Raw genomic sequence first — 22,584 nt, forward strand, 5'->3', positions numbered from 1 at the left:
CTGCTTAAGGAATGCTGAACAACATGAAATTAAATGGAAGTAATGGCGCTAAATGTACACTGTTGTAGGAGAATGAAAATATTTTATAGCAGGAGGAGTGTCTCTGAGAATGGTCAGGACTTGCCATTATCTTCTGCACTCTGAACAGGACTCCAAGCCCAGGAACAACAGCAGATGCCCAACAGCACCTCCATCAGCAAGTTCCTCCTGCTGCCGTTGGCAGACACGCGGCAGCTGCAGCTCCTGCACTTCTGGCTCTTCCTGGGCATCTACCTGGCTGCCCTCCTGGGCAACGGCCTCATCAGCACAGCCGTAGCCAGCGACCGTCGCCTGCACACCCCCATGTACTTCTTCCTCCTCAACCTGGCCCTCCTCGACCTGGGCAGCATCTCCACCACTCTCCCCAAAGCCATGGCCAATGCCCTCTGGGACACCAGGGCCATCTCCTATGCAGGATGTGCTGCACAGCTATTCTTCTTTTCCTTCTTCATGTCAGCAGAGTATTCCTTTCTCACCATCATGTCCTATGACCGCTACGTTGCCATCTGCAAGCCCCTGCACTACGGGACCTTGATGGACAGCAGAGCTTGTGCCACCATGGCAGCAGCTGCCTGGGGCACTGGGGTTCTCAATTCCCTGCTGCACACTGCCAGTACGTTTTCACTGCCTCTCTGCCATGGCAATGTTGTGAACCAGTTTTTCTGTGAAATCCCCCAGATCCTCAAGCTCTCCTGCTCAGCCTCCTACCTCAGGGAAGTTGTGTTTCTCTTTCTTGGTTCCAGTTTAGCCTTTGGCTGCTTTATTTTCATAGTGGTGTCCTATGTGCAGATCTTCATGGCTGTGCTGAGGATGCCCTCTGGGCAGGGACAGCACAAAGCCTTCTCCACGTGCCTCCCTCACCTGGCCGTGGTCTCCCTATTTGTCAGCACTGGCGTTTTTGCCAACCTGAAGCCCCCGTCCATTTCCTCCCCACTCCTGGATCTGACAGTGGCACTTCTGTACGCAGTGGTTCCTCCAACACTGAACCCTATTATCTACAGCATGAGGAACAGGGAGATCAAGCACGCACTCAGGAAGGTGTTGCAATAAGCACTATTCCAGCTTCAATAAAGTGCACATCTTGCTCGCATGATTCCCGGTGATGCTTCTTTGTGTTTTATGCATCTTTGATTGTTTGATTATGTGAGATATAGCAATGGGCAAATAAATTGTTATTGAACAAATAAATAAAAATTTACTTCACTTCTTTCCTACCTAATTTCAATTTTCTCTATCCAAGAGCTCGTGGAAACATAACCAGATTCCCCTATTACATTATAAGGTACTTAAAAAGGTTTCAAAATAGATATTTGCTTAGCTTTTCCTTCTCGCTTCTTTTTCTGGATTTGGGAGGTACAGCCGCAGGCAGCAGCTCAACGTGCTCTTTTCATTTCTGATCTCTTTACACCACCACGGTGCTCTCAAGTCCTCTCATTTGTGCAGGCTGAAGGTCTTCTGTGTCTCACAACAGTCCTGTTGTCTCTACAGCAGAATGCCAGGACAGCAGTCAGTAGCCAGCAATATGAACGACTGCGTCAGTGCTGGTTTCCTTGCTGTCACTGCCATAACAAGAGGGCCCCTTCGGAGCAGGTCCAGAGAACTGGAGGCCTCTTCCAAATCTGGTTTAAGAAATATACCTCAGGAGTTGCTCCCTGAGAAGACTTCAAGATATTCTGGTACATTTCACTGACTGCCAGGCATAGCTTCAGAAGTCCCAAGGAGATCTGTAAGGGACTCAAGGCAGTGCTGAGGATTAGAATCTGTGGTTTAAGGTCAAGATAAAAAGAAAATGATTATAAATATGATAAATGCATATATACATATTTTATATATGTAGAATATTTTCACATATATATAATATAGGCAGTTGCTAACATATGTGCATGTACTAATACATATACATATGATACATAGATGATACTAGTTTATATCCATATCTGTTTGCAAGTCTAGGACCTGTTGCAGGGTTTTTAAGAGCCTCAAGGTTCACTGTAGGAACTGGAGAGTCTGTTTTCCTACTGCAGGAGTTGGAGCAACTGCAGAGCTCATTGCCAGAGCTGGAATCACTGCAGGACCTGGGATTAAAGTTTTAGCAGCCACTGTGCTCATTGGAGGGGTTGGAGTGACCACAGGGCTGTACCTCCTGGGAAGCATTTGTTTCATTTTCTTATCAAAAACTTGGAACAGCTACAGGACCTGTAGCAGGAGTGACTGCAGAGCTCAGTATGAGGGGTGGAGTGGAAGCGCGATCTGTCAGCAGATCCAGCTCTCTTCCCATTGATTATTCTGAAGAATGTTAAACACAGCTCAGTAGGTGTGGGCCAGGCCCTGGCACACTGCAGTCATTTGTGCCTGTTTGAGATCTCCAGGGTTTCATCAGAACTGCCCACAGTATTCTACCAGTTTCCCAGGATCCTGCAGTTGCTCAGAGATGAAGTTCCTAAGCCCTGGGGGTGCCCACCGCTCCAGGCAGCTGCCCAGACCGTCCCACACCCTGCCATGCAGAGCCTTCTCACCTTGAAACATATCTCTCACTGATATTCCTGAATAATGTTTAACCTCAGTCCTGGAATTCTAGAATCACCAAGTTTGCCCCGGTGTGCCCCGGTGGGGCAGTGGTTAAGGACACCGCCTTGCTACACTGGGGCCCGGAGTTCGAATCGCCCTGTGGCGCAAGTGGTAGAAGTGCCATTCTGCTACACAGAGGCTTGAATCCCGGGGGCTGGACTCGATGATCTCTAAGGTCCCTTCCAACCCGCACGAGACTATGATACTACGATGATGAAGTTTGGAAAAGGCCTAAAAGATCATCCAGTCCAACCGTTCACCTATTACCAATAGCTCCCACTTAACCATGTCCCTCAACACAATATCCAGTCACTCCTTGAATACCCCTGGGCTCCCAAAGGAGACTATGTAAAATGTGTAATTCCAAATCATACCAACAATATTACTTCCAAATCCCAAAGATGACCACAGAGCTGAATGTGGACAAAACTTCACTTTGTCAGCTGCCAGTTTTACCATGATACAAACCAAGGTCAAAGAGCATAGCAAAATAAATACCCTAATGCAACATCCAGAGTTGACAAATAATGTAGCAGGGAAAACAAGCAGCAAGCAAGGAGCTGTGCAGTGCAGCTTCATGAGAAGACTCAGCAGGCTCCACACATAGGGAAACAATCAGCATCATGGCCACCAGTTCTCCAGCTCCCACAAAGCCCAGTGGTAACTTGCTCTGCACAGTTGTGCTGTTATCTCAACGCTTGGAGACTCACATCAGGCACCAAAATGATGGTGGTTGTTGAACCCAACATGTGGCTCAGCACCACACAGTGCTTTGTGCACTGCCCCATTCCTAATCGGATGGGGAAGAGAACTGGGAAAAAAAGGTACATCTTGTGGGTTGTAACAAAGCAATTTACTTAGAGAGATAAAAGGAGAGGAGTAATAGTTATCACTATATATCTGTTGATATGGAATTGTATGTAACAACTGATGCACAAGCACTTGCTCAGCACCACCAGACTGATGCTCAGCTGGGCCCTGGGCAGTGAAGAGACTGAGATGAACTCCCACCCCTTTCAATACAATTTCTGCTTGATGTCAGTTGATAGAGAATGTCCCTTAGGCCACTTTCAGTCAGCTGTCCTCACTCTGTTCCCTCCCAGCTCCATGTGCTCTCCACTGACCATGGCCTTGGCTCTGTACAACACTGCTTAGCAGCAGCTGTAAACATCACAGTGTTATCAATGGTTTTCTCCTAGAACCAAAACACTGCACCATAGCAGGCAGTCTGAAGAAAACAATTCCATCCCAGCTGTAACTCAGATTCCTGCCTGTCCCCCTCCTCTTGTTCTTCCTGATCAGGAAGCAAGGAACAGAATCTGCTGCTCCCCTCTTTGTGCCTTTTCCATCAGTTCTCAGCTGGCTCCTCTGCCATCCCCAGGCAGAGCTCTTTGCACTCTCACAGAGGGCAGCAGCCTTTACTCATCTTCCTTGCCCATCCATCATGAAGTGTCAGTGAATAGTGAAAAGGGACCCCATAGTAGATGAAAAGAGAACACTTTGCTACAGAAAGGGAAAGGAGGCCTCACTAAGGCAGAGGGTAGTTACAGATAGATAGTTTATGTAAAGGGGGTCAGAGAGAGGGGGAATTGCAGACACTTAGTTTGAGAAAACAAGGGGATGAAGGCCATGAAGAGAAGGGTGGAACAGCCCCAGAACAGTGTGGTGATTTGATGTCCACAGAGCAAGCTGGAACCAGTTTGGGGGGTGCCCCTCCCAAAGGGTTGAAAGTTTATGGTGAGGAATATGATGAGCCTTCATTCCACAACCACCCCCACAACTCACTACGCATGTGCAAGGGGGGAGGGACTGCATGCTAATGGGGTCTCAGGAATGTAATGAATATATATCCCAATTCCTGCAAACTATTGATGATCACAGAATCACAGAATTACCCGGGTTGGAAGGGACCTCAAGGATCATGTAGTTCCAACCCCCCTGCCTGGCAGGGCCACCAAACATACACCTTTACTAGATCAGGTTGCCCAGAGCCCTGTCCAACCTGGTCTTGAACACCTCCAAGGACGGGGCATCCACAACCTCCCTGGGCAGCCTGTTCCAGGACGTAACCACTCTCTTAGTAAAGAACTTCCCCCTAACGTCCAACCTAAATCTTCCCTCTTTTAACTTAAAACCATTTCCCCTAGTCCTGCTATTATCAGCCTTTTCGACTCTTTTCGAAGAGAGAGAGAGCGAGCCTCACTTCTCTGACGTATTTCCCTCTCTGACCGCGAGGTCTTCTGGGACGAGTAGTTATTGTCTGTGCTCCACATGATGTCATGATGTGGAACAACAATAGCAAGGATTACAAAACTGTGACAGACACAGAAAGCGGTGCCAGTGACAATGCCCTGTGACTAAAGGCCAGCATGCACTGCAGCTCTACCCTGCTGCCTATTTGTTGTCACTCATCCACCAGTTGTCTCCAGCTCTCCTATAAATATGGCTAATGTTAAGGGCATGTTTTCAGCAGGCCATCTGAACATGTGCCCCTCTCACTGCCCTCCAGATTTCCCCATCCACTGCTCTTTGATCAATCAGATACCTCCCAACAGTCTGGCTGATTTCTGACTTTCAGGGAGATTACAGGAATTTGCTCCATCTCCCCAAAGTCTGATGGACTCTGTTGTCAACTCTTTCACTGTGATTCTATCTATCCCATACTATCTCTGTCTAACTCATTTCTTGTACAAATATTCCCTGCAAAAGACAAACCTCAACCGATGCTGCTAGGACACGGCATGCAGCTAATCACTGTGTTTTACTGTCTATTCAACTGCATCACCTTTCCTTCTGTTTTTTGGCCAAAAACAAAAAACAGAAATCTTTCCTTCTCCATGTGCATCTGGTTCTCTGTGGAAAGCCAATGGGAGTTGGTGCAAAGCAGGTTTAACACTGAGCGGGTGACGGCAGAAGAGAAGAGTGATGTGAGGAAAAGTGATGCAAGTCCCATGGGGCCAATGTGTGTAGAAGTGGGGTGGGGAGGTTGTGGAGAACCTTTGTCCACACAGAAACAGAATAGAACTCACTGGGGACATCCTGGATTGACATCAGTTGCAAAGTGCTTTTTTAACTTCTCGTATAAACCCAACTATAAATAAATAGACAATAAATGCATTTTGGATTCTTGCTCTTTAAGCTCTCTCAGATATCCCTTCTTTTTGCTGAACAAGTTCTGATAACCTGAAGAAGATAACAAGATGGCATAAGGCACAGGAGACTCTTTAGGTTATAATGGGTCCCAGGGCGCCTTTGATGCTGAGTCCATCAACCTCCAGTGCAGAGAGAAGTTTGCACATAGTGCCCGGCAAGACAAAGTCAGAAGTAACAGTGAAGTATCTTGCAGTACTAATGGGCCCGCTGAGGGCCATTATCAAGCAAGCTTCCCAAGGGACTTGCTAGAGCAGATAATTGGAAGATATGACTACAGGCAATGAAAGGCACTGACATGGTGGTTCTGATGCTAAGAAATCCCTCCTTTGCCTTATGAAGCAGAAAGGCCAAGCCATGAACCACAGACCCTTGGCAGGGAGGACCTCATGCTGACTAAGGACCCTTCCTGGGGCAGTGAGTTGGAAGTCTGTATGATGTTAAATGAAAGACATGGGGACAGAAGATCCCAGGCTCTGCAAGGACGCTCTGAGGTTCATGTCCCATATGCGCCCTGTGTCTCATCGCAGGATGTGGAATGTGAGAAGGGCCCAGTCTGAACAAGCAGTCAATCCCAATGAAACTCTGAACTTCAGATCTCTCAGTTCCAGTGCCCTCCTGTGCACACCCTCCCATCGTTTGATGCACTTCATTTTCTGCATTGCCCAGAAGTGCACCCAGTTCTCCAGGTGAGGCTGCAGCAGTGTAGAGATGACAGAGACAATCCTTTCCCTCACCCAGCTGGCAATAAATTGCTTGATGCACTACAGGGGACCGTTGGCCTTCCTGGCTGCCTGGGTACACTGATGACTCACATTCAATTTGATGGTAACCAGGACCCCCAATCCTTTTCAGTCAGACCTCTCTCCAGTGTCCTGTATCCAGTCAGTGTGTATGTCCACTGTTGCCCCTACCCAGGTGCACAATCAGGCACTTGTTAACCTTTATGCACTTGGTGCTTAGTACCAACTAGTACCCAGTTCTCTGACTTGTCCACATCTCTGCAAGTCCTCTCCACCCTCAGTGGAGGCAACAGCACCTCCTCATCTGGTCTCATCAGCAAACTTGCTCGGATCATCTTCTAGTCCTGCATGCAAGTCTTCCACAAAAACATGAAAGAGAAGTGGCCCTTATAATGGAACCCTGCGGAACCCTGATAGTGACCATCTACTAGCCCGATGGAGGACAATGACTATAGTCCTTTGGGCTTGACCTGTTGGCCAACTGCTCACCCACAACGTTCTGGAGCGCACGTGGCTGGGCCACCACACAGCGCTGTTAGAGAGGGGAGGTACTTTGTTCCTTCTCTCCCTGGGTTTGTTCCCACTGTCACGGAGTGAGCTCTAGAGAGAACTCTGTGGCAAAACGCAACAATCACATCTCAGCTTCAGCTGGAACTTATGACTCTTGGTTTGCAAGCAGCAAGTATTGTGCGGCCATCACCTGCCTCCTGATGAGGCCTTGGACAAGCCGGAGATTGGTTGGTGCAAAGCATAAGATCACAGAGCCAATGGCCAGCCACATGAGCACAGTGCCAAGAACACCGCCGAACCACAACCAATTCCAGAAGTCAGAGATACCCAGCTTGCTGCCCCACCAGTCATGACTGATGTACCCTAAGAGCCTCTGCACAGCACCCTTCACTCACTGCAGGGCAGTAGTTGTGTTCTTTTCCCTGTCAGAGGTTCTATTCCTTTTGAGCGTGTTAGGAACCTCAGTCATTACTGCTATCCCGGTGAACTTGGTTAGTGACCAATGGAGGGTGCAGCTCCTCTGAAGTTCCTCCTCTTCCTCATCCTCCTCATCCGCCAGCACTCGAACCACCCCTGGCATGTTGCATGACACAGCCACCGAGTAGGTGCAAATGAGGGCTTGCCAAGGGTAGTGGCATGTCAGGTAGTCAGTGGTGTTTACCAACACACTGAAGGTTATAAGTGAGATATTAAGTCTCAAGTTATTAAGACAAATCTTATTAGACAGACAGACATGCGCTGCTTGCCATAGCTGTTGTGATTCCTTCGCCCTGGAAAAAGGACACTGTAATGACCCAAAGGCTGGATGCAGTTCTGCTGCCTCTTTACTACCAGTGCAAGAATAGTTCTGGAATAGTTATCCTCCCACCTTCTCAAAATTAATTTTATTAATGCATTGCCCAGAGGTTGAGCCAACCCCATTCTGTTCCAGGGAATTTGTTGAGTATGTATCTGCTTGGCTTTCAAATATGTAACACTTCTGTTTTCTGCTGTGCAAGATAGGTGTGATCCCCCTTACACCCAGTACTGAATAAATGCATACCAGATTAATAATCTAGCACTGGATTACAGAGTTTGATTCTGCAGTTTTAAGTCATTCTTCCAGAATCAGTCTGTCCACTGGTTAAAAATACACTGGACATCAAAATGCCTTCTGCAGAGATGAGCCTGCTGTCTGTCAGGAGCTTTCAGCTCTGGATCCCCAGGGATATCTCCAAGGGAAGCAATGAGGAAGAGAAACTCAAATCCTCTGGTTTGCCTAGCTGGGCCGGGCTCCTAGGTCACAGGGAGCTCATACCAGTGGGCAGTGCTGCAGAGAGACAGCTGTGCCCAGGAGCAGCTCTTCTGCACAGCACAGCCTGCAGGTGACAGAAGAAGAGGAGAGAAATTGGAGAGAGCTTACAGAAATGTGTCTGGTATGAGCGGACTGTAACGCCCTGCAGGAGTGTTGCTCACAGACCATGACAAGGTAAGTCTCACTGCAGACCATGCAGCTGCTTTTCATTGAAGGTTAACTAAACTGAGACATCCCACTGCAGATGTGGCTTCAGGCAATGCATGTTTCTTTACTGTAGAAAAAGCCTTCTGCTCCAGCTGAGGGCTTCCGTGCTGCAGTATGAAAGAAAAGCCCTGAGGGCTGTGTGTCCCAGCACGGCTGCAGGCTGTGCAGCTGGGGCTGCAGGCGGGTGCCCAGGGCTGTCCTGCAGAGCAGGGTCCCTGCTGTGCCCCAGGGGCTGTGTGCCGGGTATGGGACTCTGCCGCCTGCCAGACTCAGCACTCAGCCTGCCCGGGGAGCTGCCCAGGGCGCTGCGAGGAGACGTGTGTGGGGGGTAGGAGCCCCCCGGCAGGGCTTGTGCTGCCACAGCTGCTGCGTGGGGCAGGGGATCACAGCTCCATTGCACAACTGAATGTTTCTGAGGGTCCTTTGCAAGAGGAGAGCCAAGGCATGGGGTTTCCATTTCCTCTTCATGGGTAAGGAAAGAGGAATGGGGCAGAAATCTAAAAAGGGATGTCTAACTTTAAAACAGCTCTTAAAATCACAAATATTTTATCAATCCATCTTTTTTTTTTTTTTTTTTTTTTCCTGAACAGTCACACAGGTTGTGCTTTCAGCCTCTCCTTTCTAAAAGGAAATAATCAGTTTAACTTATCGTTCTTTTCTGCAGACATTAATAGTTGATTTCTCCTGCAAACAGGCAGATTTCTTCATTGAAGTACACAGAGGCTGGGGCTGGGGTCTCAAAGAAAAGATGCAGTAAAGAGGAAAATATACAGGAGGCTGTGATGTGATTAGGAAATGAGAAGAAATTAAGAACTCCCTAATATTCTTCTCCTTAAGGGATGGGGAAGTTCGTAAAAATAAATACAATTTCTGGATTTAAATGATAATTTCCAAAGGGAAAGGAAAAGTTTCATAGTATAGCAGGAGGAGTGTCTCTGAGAATGGTTTGGACTTGTCATTATCTTCTGCACTCTGAGCAGGACTCAAAGCACAACAGCAACAGATGCCCAACAGCAGCTCCATCAGCGAGTTCCTCCTGCTGCCGTCGGCAAACATGCGGCAGCTGCAGCTCCTGCTCTTCTGGCTCTTCCTGGGCATCTACCTGGCTGCCCTCCTGGGCAATGGCCTCATCAGCACAGCCGTAGCCTGCGACCGCCGCCTGCACACCCCCATGTACTTCTTCCTCCTCAACCTGGCCATCCTCGACCTGGGCTGCATCTCCACCACTCTCCCCAAAGCCATGGCCAACGCCCTCTGGTACACCAGGGCCATCTACTATACAGGATGTGCTGCACAGCTCTTTTTCTTTCTCTTCTTTATCTCAGCAGAGTTTTCCCTTCTCACCATCATGTCCTATGACCGCTACGATGCCATCTGCAAGCCCCTGCACTACGGGACCTTGATGGACAGCAGAGCTTGTGCCACCATGGCAGCAGCTGCCTGGGGCACTGGGGTTCTCTGTTCCCTGCTGCACACTGCCAGTACGTTTTCACTGCCTCTCTGCCAAGGCAATGTTGTGAACCAGTTTTTCTGTGAAATTCCCCAGATCCTCAAGCTCTCCTGCTCTGGCTCCTACCTCCGGGAAGTTGTGTTTCTCATTTTTAGTGCCTGTTCAGTGTTTAGGTGCTTTGTTTTCATAGTGGTGTCCTATGTGCAGATCTTCATGTCTGTGCTGAGGATTCCCTCAGAGCAGGGACGGCACAAAGCCTTCTCCACGTGCCTTCCTCACCTGGCCGTGGTCTCTCTGTTTCTCAGCACTGCTGCTTTTGCCTACCTGTAGCCCCCGTCCACTTCTCCCCCACTCCTGGATCTGACAGTGGCACTTCTGTATGCAGTGGTTCTGCCAACACTGAACCCTATTATCTACAGCATGAGGAACAGAGACATCAAGCACGCTCTCAGGAATGTGTTGTAATAAGCACTATTCCAGCTTCAATAAAGTGCACATCTTCCTCACATGTCTCCCAGGGATGGTTCTTTATCTTTTATGCATATTTGATTGTTTGACTGTGTTTTATACAGAAATCTGCAGAAAAATGTTGCAAATAATTTCACTTCTTTACTATCAAATTTCCATTTTTTCACTCCAAGAGCTCATGTAAACATGGAACTAAATTCCCTAAATATGTTAAGAGATAAATAAAAAGCTTTAATAATAGACTTTTCCTTAGCTCTTCTGTCTTCCTGCCTTCTTTGGGTCTGGGGGAGGTACAGCCATGGACAGCAGCACAACATGCTCTTTTCATTCCTGCTCTCTTTAAACTGCCACAATGCTCTCAAGTCCTCATTTGTGTGGGCCTGAAGGTCTTGTGTGTCTCACAACAGTCCTGTTGTCTCTACAGCAGCACTCTGGCACATCAGTCAGTAGCCAGCAATATGAACGGCTGTGTGTGTCAGGGCTGGTCTTCTTGCTGGCACAGTCATGGAGTTATCCAGATCAATCTATGACCCTGACAGGGGGGCAGTAGGCCCATGGTCCCCCTGGCCCCAAACACATGGGAAGGGAAAAAGGAACAGGGGAGATGGGAGCTGGGCTCAAGGAAACAAACTGAGCAGCGGCAATGATCTAAGGAGGAAAACATGATTTACTAAGTACGATATGTGGAATACCAGTAGGAAAAATTACAAAACCAAGACATTCCACCCTTTATTCTACATCACAATATCATGTTTAGAAAACATATCTGTATGCAAATAAACAGTAATTAAAATGCATTACACGCACAGGTCTTTATACATATATATACATGGAATTACTGACTGCACTCCCCCAACATCAAATTCCCTTGTGATACACACTGAACATCCCCATCTGTCTGCATCACCCAACAAGTGCATCCAGGTCCCTGGGTGAAAACAGTTCCATGGACAGGTTTTGCCCTTTCCAGAGGCTGGAAGGACCCAAACAGCTTTTCCCAACATGTTCTTTACATGTACAACATGGACCTTATCTCCCTCTACACTACGTAGGAAGCTGGATTGGCTAGGACCATCACAATTGACAGATCCCCTAGTACTGACCAACCTAGTGGTCCTGCCAAGTGCTTTTCCCAGTGCTTCAATGTTCCACAACCTGTTGTTTTCAACATAGTTTTCAACACCCCATTGTACTGTTATATTTTACCAGAAGTTGGTGCATGGTAAGGGATATGATAAATCCACTCAATGCCATGATCTTTGGCCCAAGTATTTATATGGGAATTTTTGAAATGTGTCCCATTATCAGATTCAGTTCTTTCTGGGGTGCCATGTCGCCACAGGACTTGTTTCTCAAGACCCAATATGGTGTTTCAAGCGGTAGCATGGGGTACTGCGTATGTTTCAAGCCACCCAGTGGTTGCCTCCTCCATGGTAAGTACATAACACTTAGCACTGCGAGATCGTGGCAAGGTGATAAAATCAACATGCCATGCCTCCCCATATTTATCCTTCTGCCATCACCCTTCCTCCCAGAGAGGTTTCATCCTCTTGGCTTGTTTAATTATGGCACATGGTTCATAGTCATGAGTAATCTGTGCAATAGTGTCCATAGTTAAGTCCACCTCTTGGTCTCTGGCCCACTTATATGTCGCGTCTCTTCCTTGATGACCCGAGGTCTCATGAGCCCATTGAGCTAGAAACAATTCACCCTTATTCTGCCAGTCCAAGTCTATTTAAGCCACCTCAATTCTGGTGGCTTGATTTACCTGATGGTTATTCTGCTCTTCTTCAGTAGCCTGACACTTGGTGCATGGGCATCTACATGACGCACATTTATAACCATATTTTTTGTTCAGGCAGCAATGTCCTTCCAAAGGAGCTTGGGAGGATTGGCTGACACACCTGAAGGCTGTGCTGCCATTCAGCGAGACCTGGACAGGCTGGAGAGCTGGGCAGTAAGAAACCGGATGAGGTTAAACAAAAGCAAGTGTAGAGTCTTACATGTAGGGACGAAGAATTGTATGCACCAGTACAGGCTGGGAGATGAGCTGCTGGAGAGGAGCTCTGCACAGAGGGATCTGGGCGTCCTGGTGGATGATAGGTTGGCCATGAGCCAGCAGTGTGCCCTTGTAGCCAAAAAGGCCAATGGCATTCTGGGGTGCATTAAGAAGCGCGTGTCCAGCAGGTGGAGGGAGGTGATCCTCCCCCTCTATTCTGCCCTGGTGAGGCCTCATCTAGAGTAGTGTGTCCAGTTCTGAGCTACCGAGAACAAATAAGACAGGGACCTCTTGGAAAGAGTCCAGTGAACTAGGTCTGTTTAGCCTTGAGAAAAGAAGGCTGAGAGGGGACCTGATCCAGGTCTATAAATATGTGAGGTGTAGGGTACAAAGGGGAGAGGCCAGACTCTCTTCAGCAGTGTTTGGAGACAGGACAAGGGGAAATGGCCAGAAAAAAAGAGCATAGGAAATTCTGCACAAATATGTGCAAGAACTTCTTTATGGTGAGGGTGACGAAGCACTGGAACATGATGCCCAATTGGGTTGTGGATTCTCCTTCTCTGCAGATATTCAAGACCCACCTGGATGCCTACCAGTGCAACCTGGTGTAGGGAACCTGATTTGGCAGGGGGGTTGGACTCAAGGATCTCTGGATGTCCCTTCCAACCCCTACGATTCTGTGATTCTGTGAGTAATGAACACCTGAGAGTGCAGTGTTATTCAGCTAACCGAATGGATGAGTACACGAAATTAAGAGACAGATCTTTCTCTATATATCTAGTGAAAATTCCAGATCTTAAGGCATTCCGAAGCTGTGACAAACTCATATTCTGTCACTGATGGCACCTTTGTTTGTTTTGGGCTCTCATTTAAATGGCAGTTTCGTGGGGTCTCCAGCATACTCGCAGCCTGCTGGCAAATGCAGCTGAGAACCTTCAGGAAAGCCATGTCCTGGTAGTGTCAGAATGATGAACAACTGCAAGCCCCACAATGGGTCTTGTTCCTGTGTGACACCTTCTGAACACCAGTACCACAGTGTAGATGTGAGACCAAGGCTGGCTAAACCTAATCGTGCTACTGAAAAGGGATGCTTTCTGAAGAGTCTTTACACCTTCAATGCATCGGTTAAACACCACTGATTGCCTGACATGCCACTACCCTTGGCAAGCCCTCATTTGCACCCACTCAGTGGTTGAGTCGTGCAACACGACAGGTGCTGGTGGATGAAGAGGATGAGGAAGAGGAGGAACTTCAGTGGAGCTGCACCCTCCATTGGCCACTAACCAAGGTCACCGGGATAGCAGTAATGACTGAGGTTCTTAGCACGCTCAAAAGGAATAGAACCTCTGACGGGGAAAAGAACACTACTACTGCCCTGCAGCGAGTGAAGGATGCTGTGCAGAGGCTCTTAGGGTACATCAGTCATGACTTGTGGGGCAGCAAGATGGGTATCTCTGAATTCTGTAGTTGGTTGTGGTTCGGCGGTGTTCTTGGCACTGTGCTCATGTGGCTGGCCATTGGCTCTGTGAGCTTATGTTTTGCACCCACTATTCTCCGGCTTTTCCAAGGCCTCATCAGGAGGCAGGTGATGGCCACGCAATACATGCTGCTTGCAGTCCAAGAGTCATAAGTGCCATAGTTGAAGCGGAGACGTGATTGTCACGTTTTGTCACGGAGTCCTCTCTAGAGCTCACTTCGTGACAGCAGGAACAAACCCGGTGAGTGAGGGAACAAAGTACCTCCCCACTCTAACAGCATGGTGCTGCACGGAGGCGCGGCCTGGACACGTGCGCTTTAAGAGAGAGGAAGGGGAGAGAGACTGCAAATGGGAATTTCCCCCTAGGGAGGGAAAAAATGAGAAAATAATTTCGATTTGAGAATGAATGGCAGTTTAATGAACCCAGTGACACTAAACAACAACGAGAGATTTTCAACAAGGAGAAAAACAAGTCCAAATATCACTGACGGGCTGTGGGAGGTGGGAAGTTCCAACCACGCTGTCTCCTGCAGGGAACCAGGTGAAACCCCATCCCCTTCCCGACCTTCCCTTCGGTGCCGCTTCCCTCCCCCCATGCCCATTTAAGGCAGTCCACAGGAAAAGAAAAGAAAGCAAGAACTTGTCTCCTTAACTCCCATTTTGCCACATGATATTCTGATGTGGAATAGCAACAACAGCCTAATTAAAAAACCACAACAGTAAGCTTTCCTGGCATCGTTCACTAACCGGTCGAAACCTGCTGTGCTGTATGGATGTGGTCCCTCCGGGCGGAAGCTCTGCTGTACGAACACTCAGGGTCAGGTGGAGAGGCCTGTCAGGTCTGAACCTCACCTGGCTGTGCTGCAGCCTGCTGGCCAGTCCATCCTAGTTGGGCCCCACAGCCAACACAAGTTCCAAAGGAGACAGTCCTGTTTAACTATAGGTCCTTTAATGACATGGTTATCCATTTAGCTCAACAAGGGAAGCCAGTTGATGTTATCCTTGAAGATTTCAGTAGAGCTTTTGAGACTATTTCTCACAGTACCCTTCTGTACAGAATGTACTGCATATGGCTAAACACAAACATAATGTGGTAGGTGAAAATTTGGCCAGTAGTTCAGGCCCAAAGGACTTTAGTCAATGGGTTCCATCAGGCTGGTAGATGGTCACTATCAGGGTTCCTCAGGGCTCCTTTTTAAGGCCACTTCTCTTTCAGATTATTGTGGATGACTTTCATGCGGGACTAGATGTTATGAGCAAGTTTGCTGATGATACAAGATGAAGAGGTGCTCTTGCCTCCACTGAGGATGGAGAGAACTTGCAGAGAGATGTGGACAAGTCAGAAAACTGGGTACCAGTTGTTACTAAGCACCAAGTGCATAAACCGTAACAAGAACAAGTGCCTGATTGTGCACCTGAGTAGGGGCAACACTGAACATACACACTGACTAAATATGGGACACTGGAGAGAAGTCTGACTGAAAAGGATTGGGGGTCCTGGTCAACATCAAATTGAATGTGAGTCAGCAGTGTGCCCAGGCAGCCAGGATGGCCAATGGTCCCTTGGAGTGCACCAAGCAAGTATTGCCAATTGGGTGAGGGAAAGGATTGTCCCTGTGTGCTCTGCACTGCTGCAGCCTCACCTGGAGCACTGGGTGCTCTTCTGGGCAATGCAGAACATAAAGTGCATCAAACAATGGGAGGGTGTGCACAGGAGGGCACTGGAACTGAGAGATCTGAAGTTCAGAGTTTCACTAGGATTGACTGCTTGTTCAGACTGGGCCCTTCTCACATCCTACATCCTGCGATGAGACACAGGGCACATGTGGGATATGAACTTCACAGCGTCCTTGCACCCCATGCAGAGCCTGTGATCTTCTGTTCTCATGTCTTTCATTTAACATCATACAGACCTCCATCCCACTGCCCCAGGAAGTGTCCTGAGCCAACATGAGAGACAGGATCTCTCTATCACTGGTCTTTCAATCAGGGCTTCACCTGTCTGCTTCGTAAGGCAAAGGAGAGGTTTCTTAGCATGCCAGTGCCTTTGCCTGCCTATAGTCATGGCTTCCAATTATCTTCTCTTACAAGTCCCTTGGGAAGCTTGCTTGATAATGGCCCTCAGCGGGCCCATTAGTACTCCAAGATACTTCACTATTACTTCTGACTTTGTCTTGCTGAGTACTTTGTGCAAACTTCTCTCTGCACTGGAGGTTGATGGACTCAACATCAAATGCACCCTGGGGCTCATTATAACCTAAAGAGTCTCCTGTGCCTCGTGCCATCTTGTTATCTTATTCAGGTTTTCAGAACTTGTTCAGCAAAAAGGAGGGATATCTGGAGAGAGATTAAAGAGCAAGAATCCATTATAAATTTATTGTCTATTTATTTATAGTTGGGTTTAAAGAAGACATTAAAGCAGCACTTTGCAACTGATACCAATCCAGGATGTCCCAATGAGTTCTGTACTGTTACTGTGTTGACAAAGGTCCTTCTCAACCTCCCTACCCAATTTCTGCTCACAATGGACCTATGGGACTTGCATCACTTCTCCTCACATCACTCTTCTCCTCTACATTCATCTGCTCAGTGTTAAAACTGCTTTGCACCAACTCCCACTGTCTTCCCTTAGAGAACCAACTACACATGGAAAAGGAAAGATTTCTCTTTTTTATCTAGCCAGCAAACAGAAGGAAAGGTGATACAAGTGAATGAACAGTAAAACACAGTGATCAACTGCATGCCATGTTTAAGCTGCATCTATTGAAGTTTGTCTTTCATATGAAATACTTTTAAAAGAAATGATTTAGTCTGAGGTAGGATAGCATAGATTGAATCACAGTGAAGTAGTTGACAGCAGAGGCCATCAGACACTGGGAGATGGAGCAAATTCCAGTAATCTCCCTGGGATAGATCAGCCAGGTAGTTGAGAGGTATGAACTTAAAATTGATCAGGACTTGTGAGGATTTCACACATTGAGACGGGTTAACACATTCTCATTGATTTCTATCTTTGTCTCCAACTCTATTTTTCACTTTTACTGACATTAATTAACATCTTTCAGACTTTGTGCTTTAAAAAAAAAAAAAAGAAAGAAAGAAAGAAAGAGAGACAATGATTGAGAAAAAGAAAAAGTATAAGAAAAAGAATAGATAGGAAGGGATAGATCAAATCACAGTGAAGGAGTTGACAACACATTCCATCAGACTTTGGGGAGATGGAACAAATTCCAGTAATCCCCCTGAAAGTCAGAAATCAGACAGATAATTGGGAGGTATCTGACTGAACAAAGAACAAGGGATGGGGAAATCTGGCAGGCTGTGGCAGGAGCGTGTGTCTAAATGGCCTGCTGAAAACATGCCCTTAACCACGGCCATTTATTTAGGAGAGCTGGAGATACCTGGAGGATGAGGGACATCAAATAGGCAGCAGGTAAGAGTAGTGCCGAGCACCGGGCTATAGTCACAGGGCATTGGAACTGGCACCTCTGTCTGTGTCCCTGAACCTGAAGGAATTCGTGTCCAGCAAACACAGTTCTGGAAAACATCGTAGTTTCAGAAAAAGAAAAAGAAAAAAAGAGACATCAAATCACCTCAAAGATTCATATTTACAACTTAAAATGGAACAAGACTCATGAGAATTTTGCATGTTGAGAAGAGTTAAAACATTTTCATTGATTTTGATCTTTGTCTTCAATGCCTTGTCTCAATTTTATTGACGTTAATGAACATCTTTGAAGCTTACAGCCTCAAGATAGATAGATAAAAACAAACAAACAAACAAACAAACAAACAAATAAATAACAAGAGATCCATTTGTGTCTTGTACTTGGCCTGATGCCCCTTTGACCTTCACGGTTCAAATGAGACCTTCATTGCCGGAGAGTATGAGATCCAGCAGAGAACCTCTCCTCTTTGGTTCCTCCATGGCTTGGTCAAGAATCTGTCATCTGTGCTCTCCACAGATCTGCTGGATGGCACATGCCCTGCTGTGCTGTCCCTGCAGCAGATACTGGAGTGAAAAAGGCTCCTAAAGGGGACAATGGCCTGACAACATCAGGCTCCCATGTGTCTGCAGAGGGCACCTTCCACTTGCTCTCCATGATCAAGAAGCCAGGAACAGACTTTGATGGTCTCCTCTGTTGACCATTTCCATTAGCTCTGACCTGGCTACTCTTCCATCCCCAGGCAGAGCTCAGTGCAGTCTCACAGAGGGCAGTCGCCCTTCCTTGACTACTTGCCCATCCATCCTAAAGACTCTGTATTCCCCTTGCGCTACAGTGAAGTTGTGGAAGCCATTAAACTGTGTCCCTATGGTCCAAACAGGAGCTCAGGCCTGCAGCTCATCTATGGTATCAGTGTGCTGAAGATGGCACACAGTCATTAGACGGATCATGGGCCTTGGAGTTGACGTAGCGACATGGATACTCGTAGGGCATGGCTTTCCTGAAGGCCCTGTGCTGCTCTTGCAGCTGCATGTGAATTCACCAGGCAGCCAGTACTATCCCCTTTCTGGCCCTCAGCTGATGCCCAGGAAGGAGGTATCTGTCTTGGGGACTTCCCACACGGTTTACAAACACTGGAACACATCAGGAGCAGCCCAGGCACCTTGGGCATCACCCAGTGTCTGTGTGTAAGCAGCTGCCTCCCTGCTGAAGGACCGAGGACTCAGAGCAGGAGCTCACATGCAGGCAACTCCTTGTGCACTTCTGAAGTGAACCAGAGGAATCCCAGGTCGTGTGGGTGTGTAGGGAGCTGAATCCCTTTTCAGATCCAGGATTTCTGTCAAGGGATGAGACTCCTGCACTGCTTCAGCTGGATCACTGTCCTGCACAGGGAAAGTCTAAACCTCCCCGTCCTTGTCTGGGTGCCCTTTGTGATTCATCAAACGAACTCTGATAGTACTCGTTATATGTCTCCTCTCAGTTGCTGACCACTGGACATGTGGCGGTTAATTGAGCGGATTTCAAAGCACAGTCATGACGCTGTTGTCTTTCAGGAGCTGTTGGCCATGAGGACCCAGGGACATGTCAGGGGAGATGAGTGGGAAGGATAAAAATGACATCATCTGCTGCTTGCTTTTCCGGGCACCTGGGACACAAGGAGCTCATAAAAGTGGTCAGAGACATAGAGAGACAGCTGTGCCCAGGAGCAGCTCTTGTGCACAGCACAGCCTGCAGCTGACAGAAGGAGAGAAACTGGAGAGAGCTTACATGATGTGTGAGGTGTGTGTGGACTGTGAGCTTGCTGCAGGAGCATTGCTCACAGACCACGACACAGTAAGTCTCTCTGCAGACCGTGAGCTGCTTGTCATAGAGGGCTAACAATCTGGGACACCCCATAGCAGATCTGGCTGCAGGCAATGCACGTTTCTTTACTGTGTTAAAAGCCTTCTGCTCCAGCTGGGGGCTTCCATGCTGCAGCGTTAGAGCATAGCCCTGAGGGCTGCGAGTTCCAGCATGGCTGCAGGCTATGCAGCCGGGGCTGCAGGCAGTTGCCCTGGGCTGTCCTGCAGAGCAGGGTCCCTGCTGTGCCCCAGGGGCTTTGTGCCGGATATGGGACTCTGCCGCCTGCCAGGCTCAGCACTCAGCCTGCCCGGGGATCTGCCCAGGATGCTGCAGGAAGACGTGTGGGGGGAAGGAGCCCTCCGGCAGGGCTTGTGCTGCCACAGCTGCTGCCTGGGACAGGGGGAACACAGCACCACTGCACAACAGAATGTTTCTGAGGGTACTTTGCCAGGGGAGACCCAAGCTAGCAATTTTCTATTTCTTGTTTGGATGGAAGGTGAAAGGATTGGAAGCTGAAATCTAAGAGTCTGTCAAATTTGAACACAGCTCTGAGACTCCCAATTCTTCTTCAGTCAATTGCTTGTTATGTGCAGTGTCACATGTGAACTGTTTTCAGCCTCTCCTTTCACAAAAAAGAACCTTTCCAAGGGTGGAACTAATTGAAATTATCAATTTTGTTGACAAGAATAATGCACTTATATTGCAAATAGGCATGTTTTCCTGAACAGAAATTGAAGGGCACAAAGGATGGGACTGAGGACTTTAACAGCAGTGAGGGTAAAGATATGAGACACGAAACAGATGAAAAAGCCCAGGGAAATGGAATAAAATTAGAAGATGAAAGGAAGGTTAAAGCTCCATGTGCTTCTTCTGCTTATAGAATGATTAACTTAATGAAGTTAAATTCAATTAGTGTTGCTAAATGAATATTGTCATAGGAGGATGAAAACATTTCAAAGTATAGCAGGTGGAGTGTCTCTGAGAATGGTCTGGACTTGTCATTATCTTTTGCACTCTGAACAGGACTTGAAGGCAAGGAACAACAGCAGATGTCCAACAGCAGCTCCATCAGCGATTTCCTCCTCCTGCCATTGGCAGACACGCGGCAGCTGCAGCTCCTGCACTTCTGGCTTTTCCTGGGCATCTACATGGCTGCCCTCCTGGGCAACAGCCTCATCAGCACAGCCGTAGCCTGCGACCGCCGCCTGCACACCCCCATGTACTTCTTCCTCCTCAACCTGGCCCTCCTCGACCTGGGCTGCATCTCCACCACTCTCCCCAAAGCCATGGCCAACGCCCTCTGGGGCACCAGGGCCATCTCCTACACAGGATGTGCTGCACAGCTTTTTTTCCTTTCCTTTTTCGCCTCAGCAGAGTATTCCCTTCTCACCATCATGTGCTATGACCGCTACGTTGCCATCTGCAAGCCCCTGCACTATGGAACCTTGATGGACAGCAGAGCTTGTGCCACCATGGCAGCAGCTGCCTGGGGCACTGGGGTTCTCAATTCCCTGCTGCACACTGCCAGTACGTTTTCACTGTCTCTCTGCCAAGGCAATGTTGTCAACCAGTTTTTCTGTGAAATCCCCCAGATCCTCAAGCTCTCCTGCTCTGGCTCCTACCTCAGGGAAGTTGTGTTTCTCTTTTTTGGTTCCAGTTTAGTCCTTGGGTGTTTTGTTTTCATCGTTGTGTCGTATGTGCAGATCTTCATGGCTGTGCTGAGGATGCCCTCAGAGCAGGGACGGCACAAAGCCTTCTCCACGTGCCTCCCTCACCTGGCCGTGGTCTCCCTATTTGTCAGCACTGCTGCTTTTGCCTACCTGAAGCCCCCATACATTTCTTTTCCACTCCTGGATCTGACAGTGGCTCTTCTGTACGCAGTGGTTCCTCCAACACTGAACCCTATTATCTACAGCATGAGGAACAGGGAGATCAAGCACGCACTCAGGAAGGTGTTGCAATAAGCACTATTCCAGCTTCAATAAAGTGCACATCTTGCTCGCATGATTCCCGGTGATGCTTCTTTGTGTTTTATGCATCTTTGATTGTTTGATTATGTGAGATATAGTAATGGGCAAATAAAATGTTATTGAACAAATAAATAAAAATGTATTTCACTTCTTTCGTTCCTAATTTCAATTTTCTCTATCCAAGAGCTCATGGAAACATAACCAGATTCCCTGAATACGTTATAAGGTACCTAAAAAGGTTTCAAAATAGATATTTGCTTAGCTTTTCCTTCTCGCTTCTTTTTCTGGATTTGGGAGGTACAGCTGCAGACAGCAGCTCAACGTGCTCTTTTCATTTCTGATCTCTTTACACCGCCACAGTGCTCTCAGGTCCTCTCATTTGTGCAGGCTGAAGGTCTTCTGTGTCTCACAACAGTTCTGTTGTCTCTACAGCAGCAGTCCAGGACAGCAGTCAGTAGCCAGCAATATGAACGACTTTATCAGGGCTGGTCTCTTTGCTGTCACTGCCATAACAAGAGGGCCCATTCAGATCAGGCCCAGAGAACTGGAGGTCTCTTCCAAAGCTGGTGTAAGGAATATACCTCAGGAGCTGCTCCCTTAGAAGACTTCAAGATATTATGGTACATTTCACTGACTGGCAGGGATAGTTTCAGAAGTCCCAAGGAGATCTGTAAGGTACTCAAGGTAGTGATGAAGATTAGAATCTGTGGTTTAAGGTCAAGATAAAAAGAAAATAATTATAAATGTGTTAAATGCATATATGCATATCTTATATATATAGTATATTTTCAGATATGTACAATATAGGCAGTTGCTAACATATGTGCATGTACTAATACATATACATATCATACATAGATTATAATAGTTTATATGATTGGGAATACAAGAAAAGCTGTTCAGAGCAGCAGCTGTGGAGCAAGATAAACAGCATGAGAACCAAGGACACCTCTGCAAGAAGAAGAGTCTCACATCTCTGATTGGATATGTGCCTGCATGGACAGTTGAAAAGTGATTTGTAGAATGCTTTGATGACATGTAAAGGTGGTTGGGAAAGTTGTAAGGGTGGATGGGAACGTTAGAAAATAACAACTTGTGAAGGATGGGATGTGAGAACTTGTAATAAACGATTTGTATCGTCCACATCTGAGTCCGTGCCTCAAACACTGCATATATGCATATCTGTTTGCAAGTCTAGGACCTGTTGCAGGGGTTGTAACAGCCTCAAGGTTCACTGTAGGATATGGAGAGGCTGTTTTCCTATTGCAGGAGTTGGAGCAACTGCAGAGCTCATTGCCAGAACAGGAATCACCACAGGACCTGGGATTAAAGTTTCAGCAGCCACTGTGCTCATTGTAGGGGCTGGAGTGACCACAGTGCTGTACCTCCTGGCACACTGCACCTCACATGGGAGGAATTTG

At 47.6% G+C, this 22,584-nt stretch overlaps 2 protein-coding genes across 3 annotated transcripts in view; both read left to right on the forward strand.

Moving 5' to 3' along the window:
- LOC116652619 (E3 ubiquitin-protein ligase Itchy-like) overlaps nucleotides 1–22,584 on the forward strand; it is a 260,369-nt gene that overhangs the window by 167,472 nt on the left and 70,313 nt on the right. The gene's annotated exons all lie outside the window — the stretch shown is intronic.
- Nucleotides 169–1,137, forward strand: LOC146754744 (olfactory receptor 14J1-like). The gene has a single exon (XM_085526984.1). It carries the CDS (start codon nucleotides 175–177, stop codon nucleotides 1,087–1,089), a length of 915 nt encoding a protein of 304 aa, XP_085383110.1. The 5' UTR covers nucleotides 169–174; the 3' UTR covers nucleotides 1,090–1,137.

This window comes from Coturnix japonica, chromosome 38, assembly GCF_054131305.1.
Source record: "Coturnix japonica strain WE chromosome 38, WE-NBRP24, whole genome shotgun sequence".
In the NCBI taxonomy this organism is placed as follows: domain Eukaryota; kingdom Metazoa; phylum Chordata; class Aves; order Galliformes; family Phasianidae; genus Coturnix; species Coturnix japonica.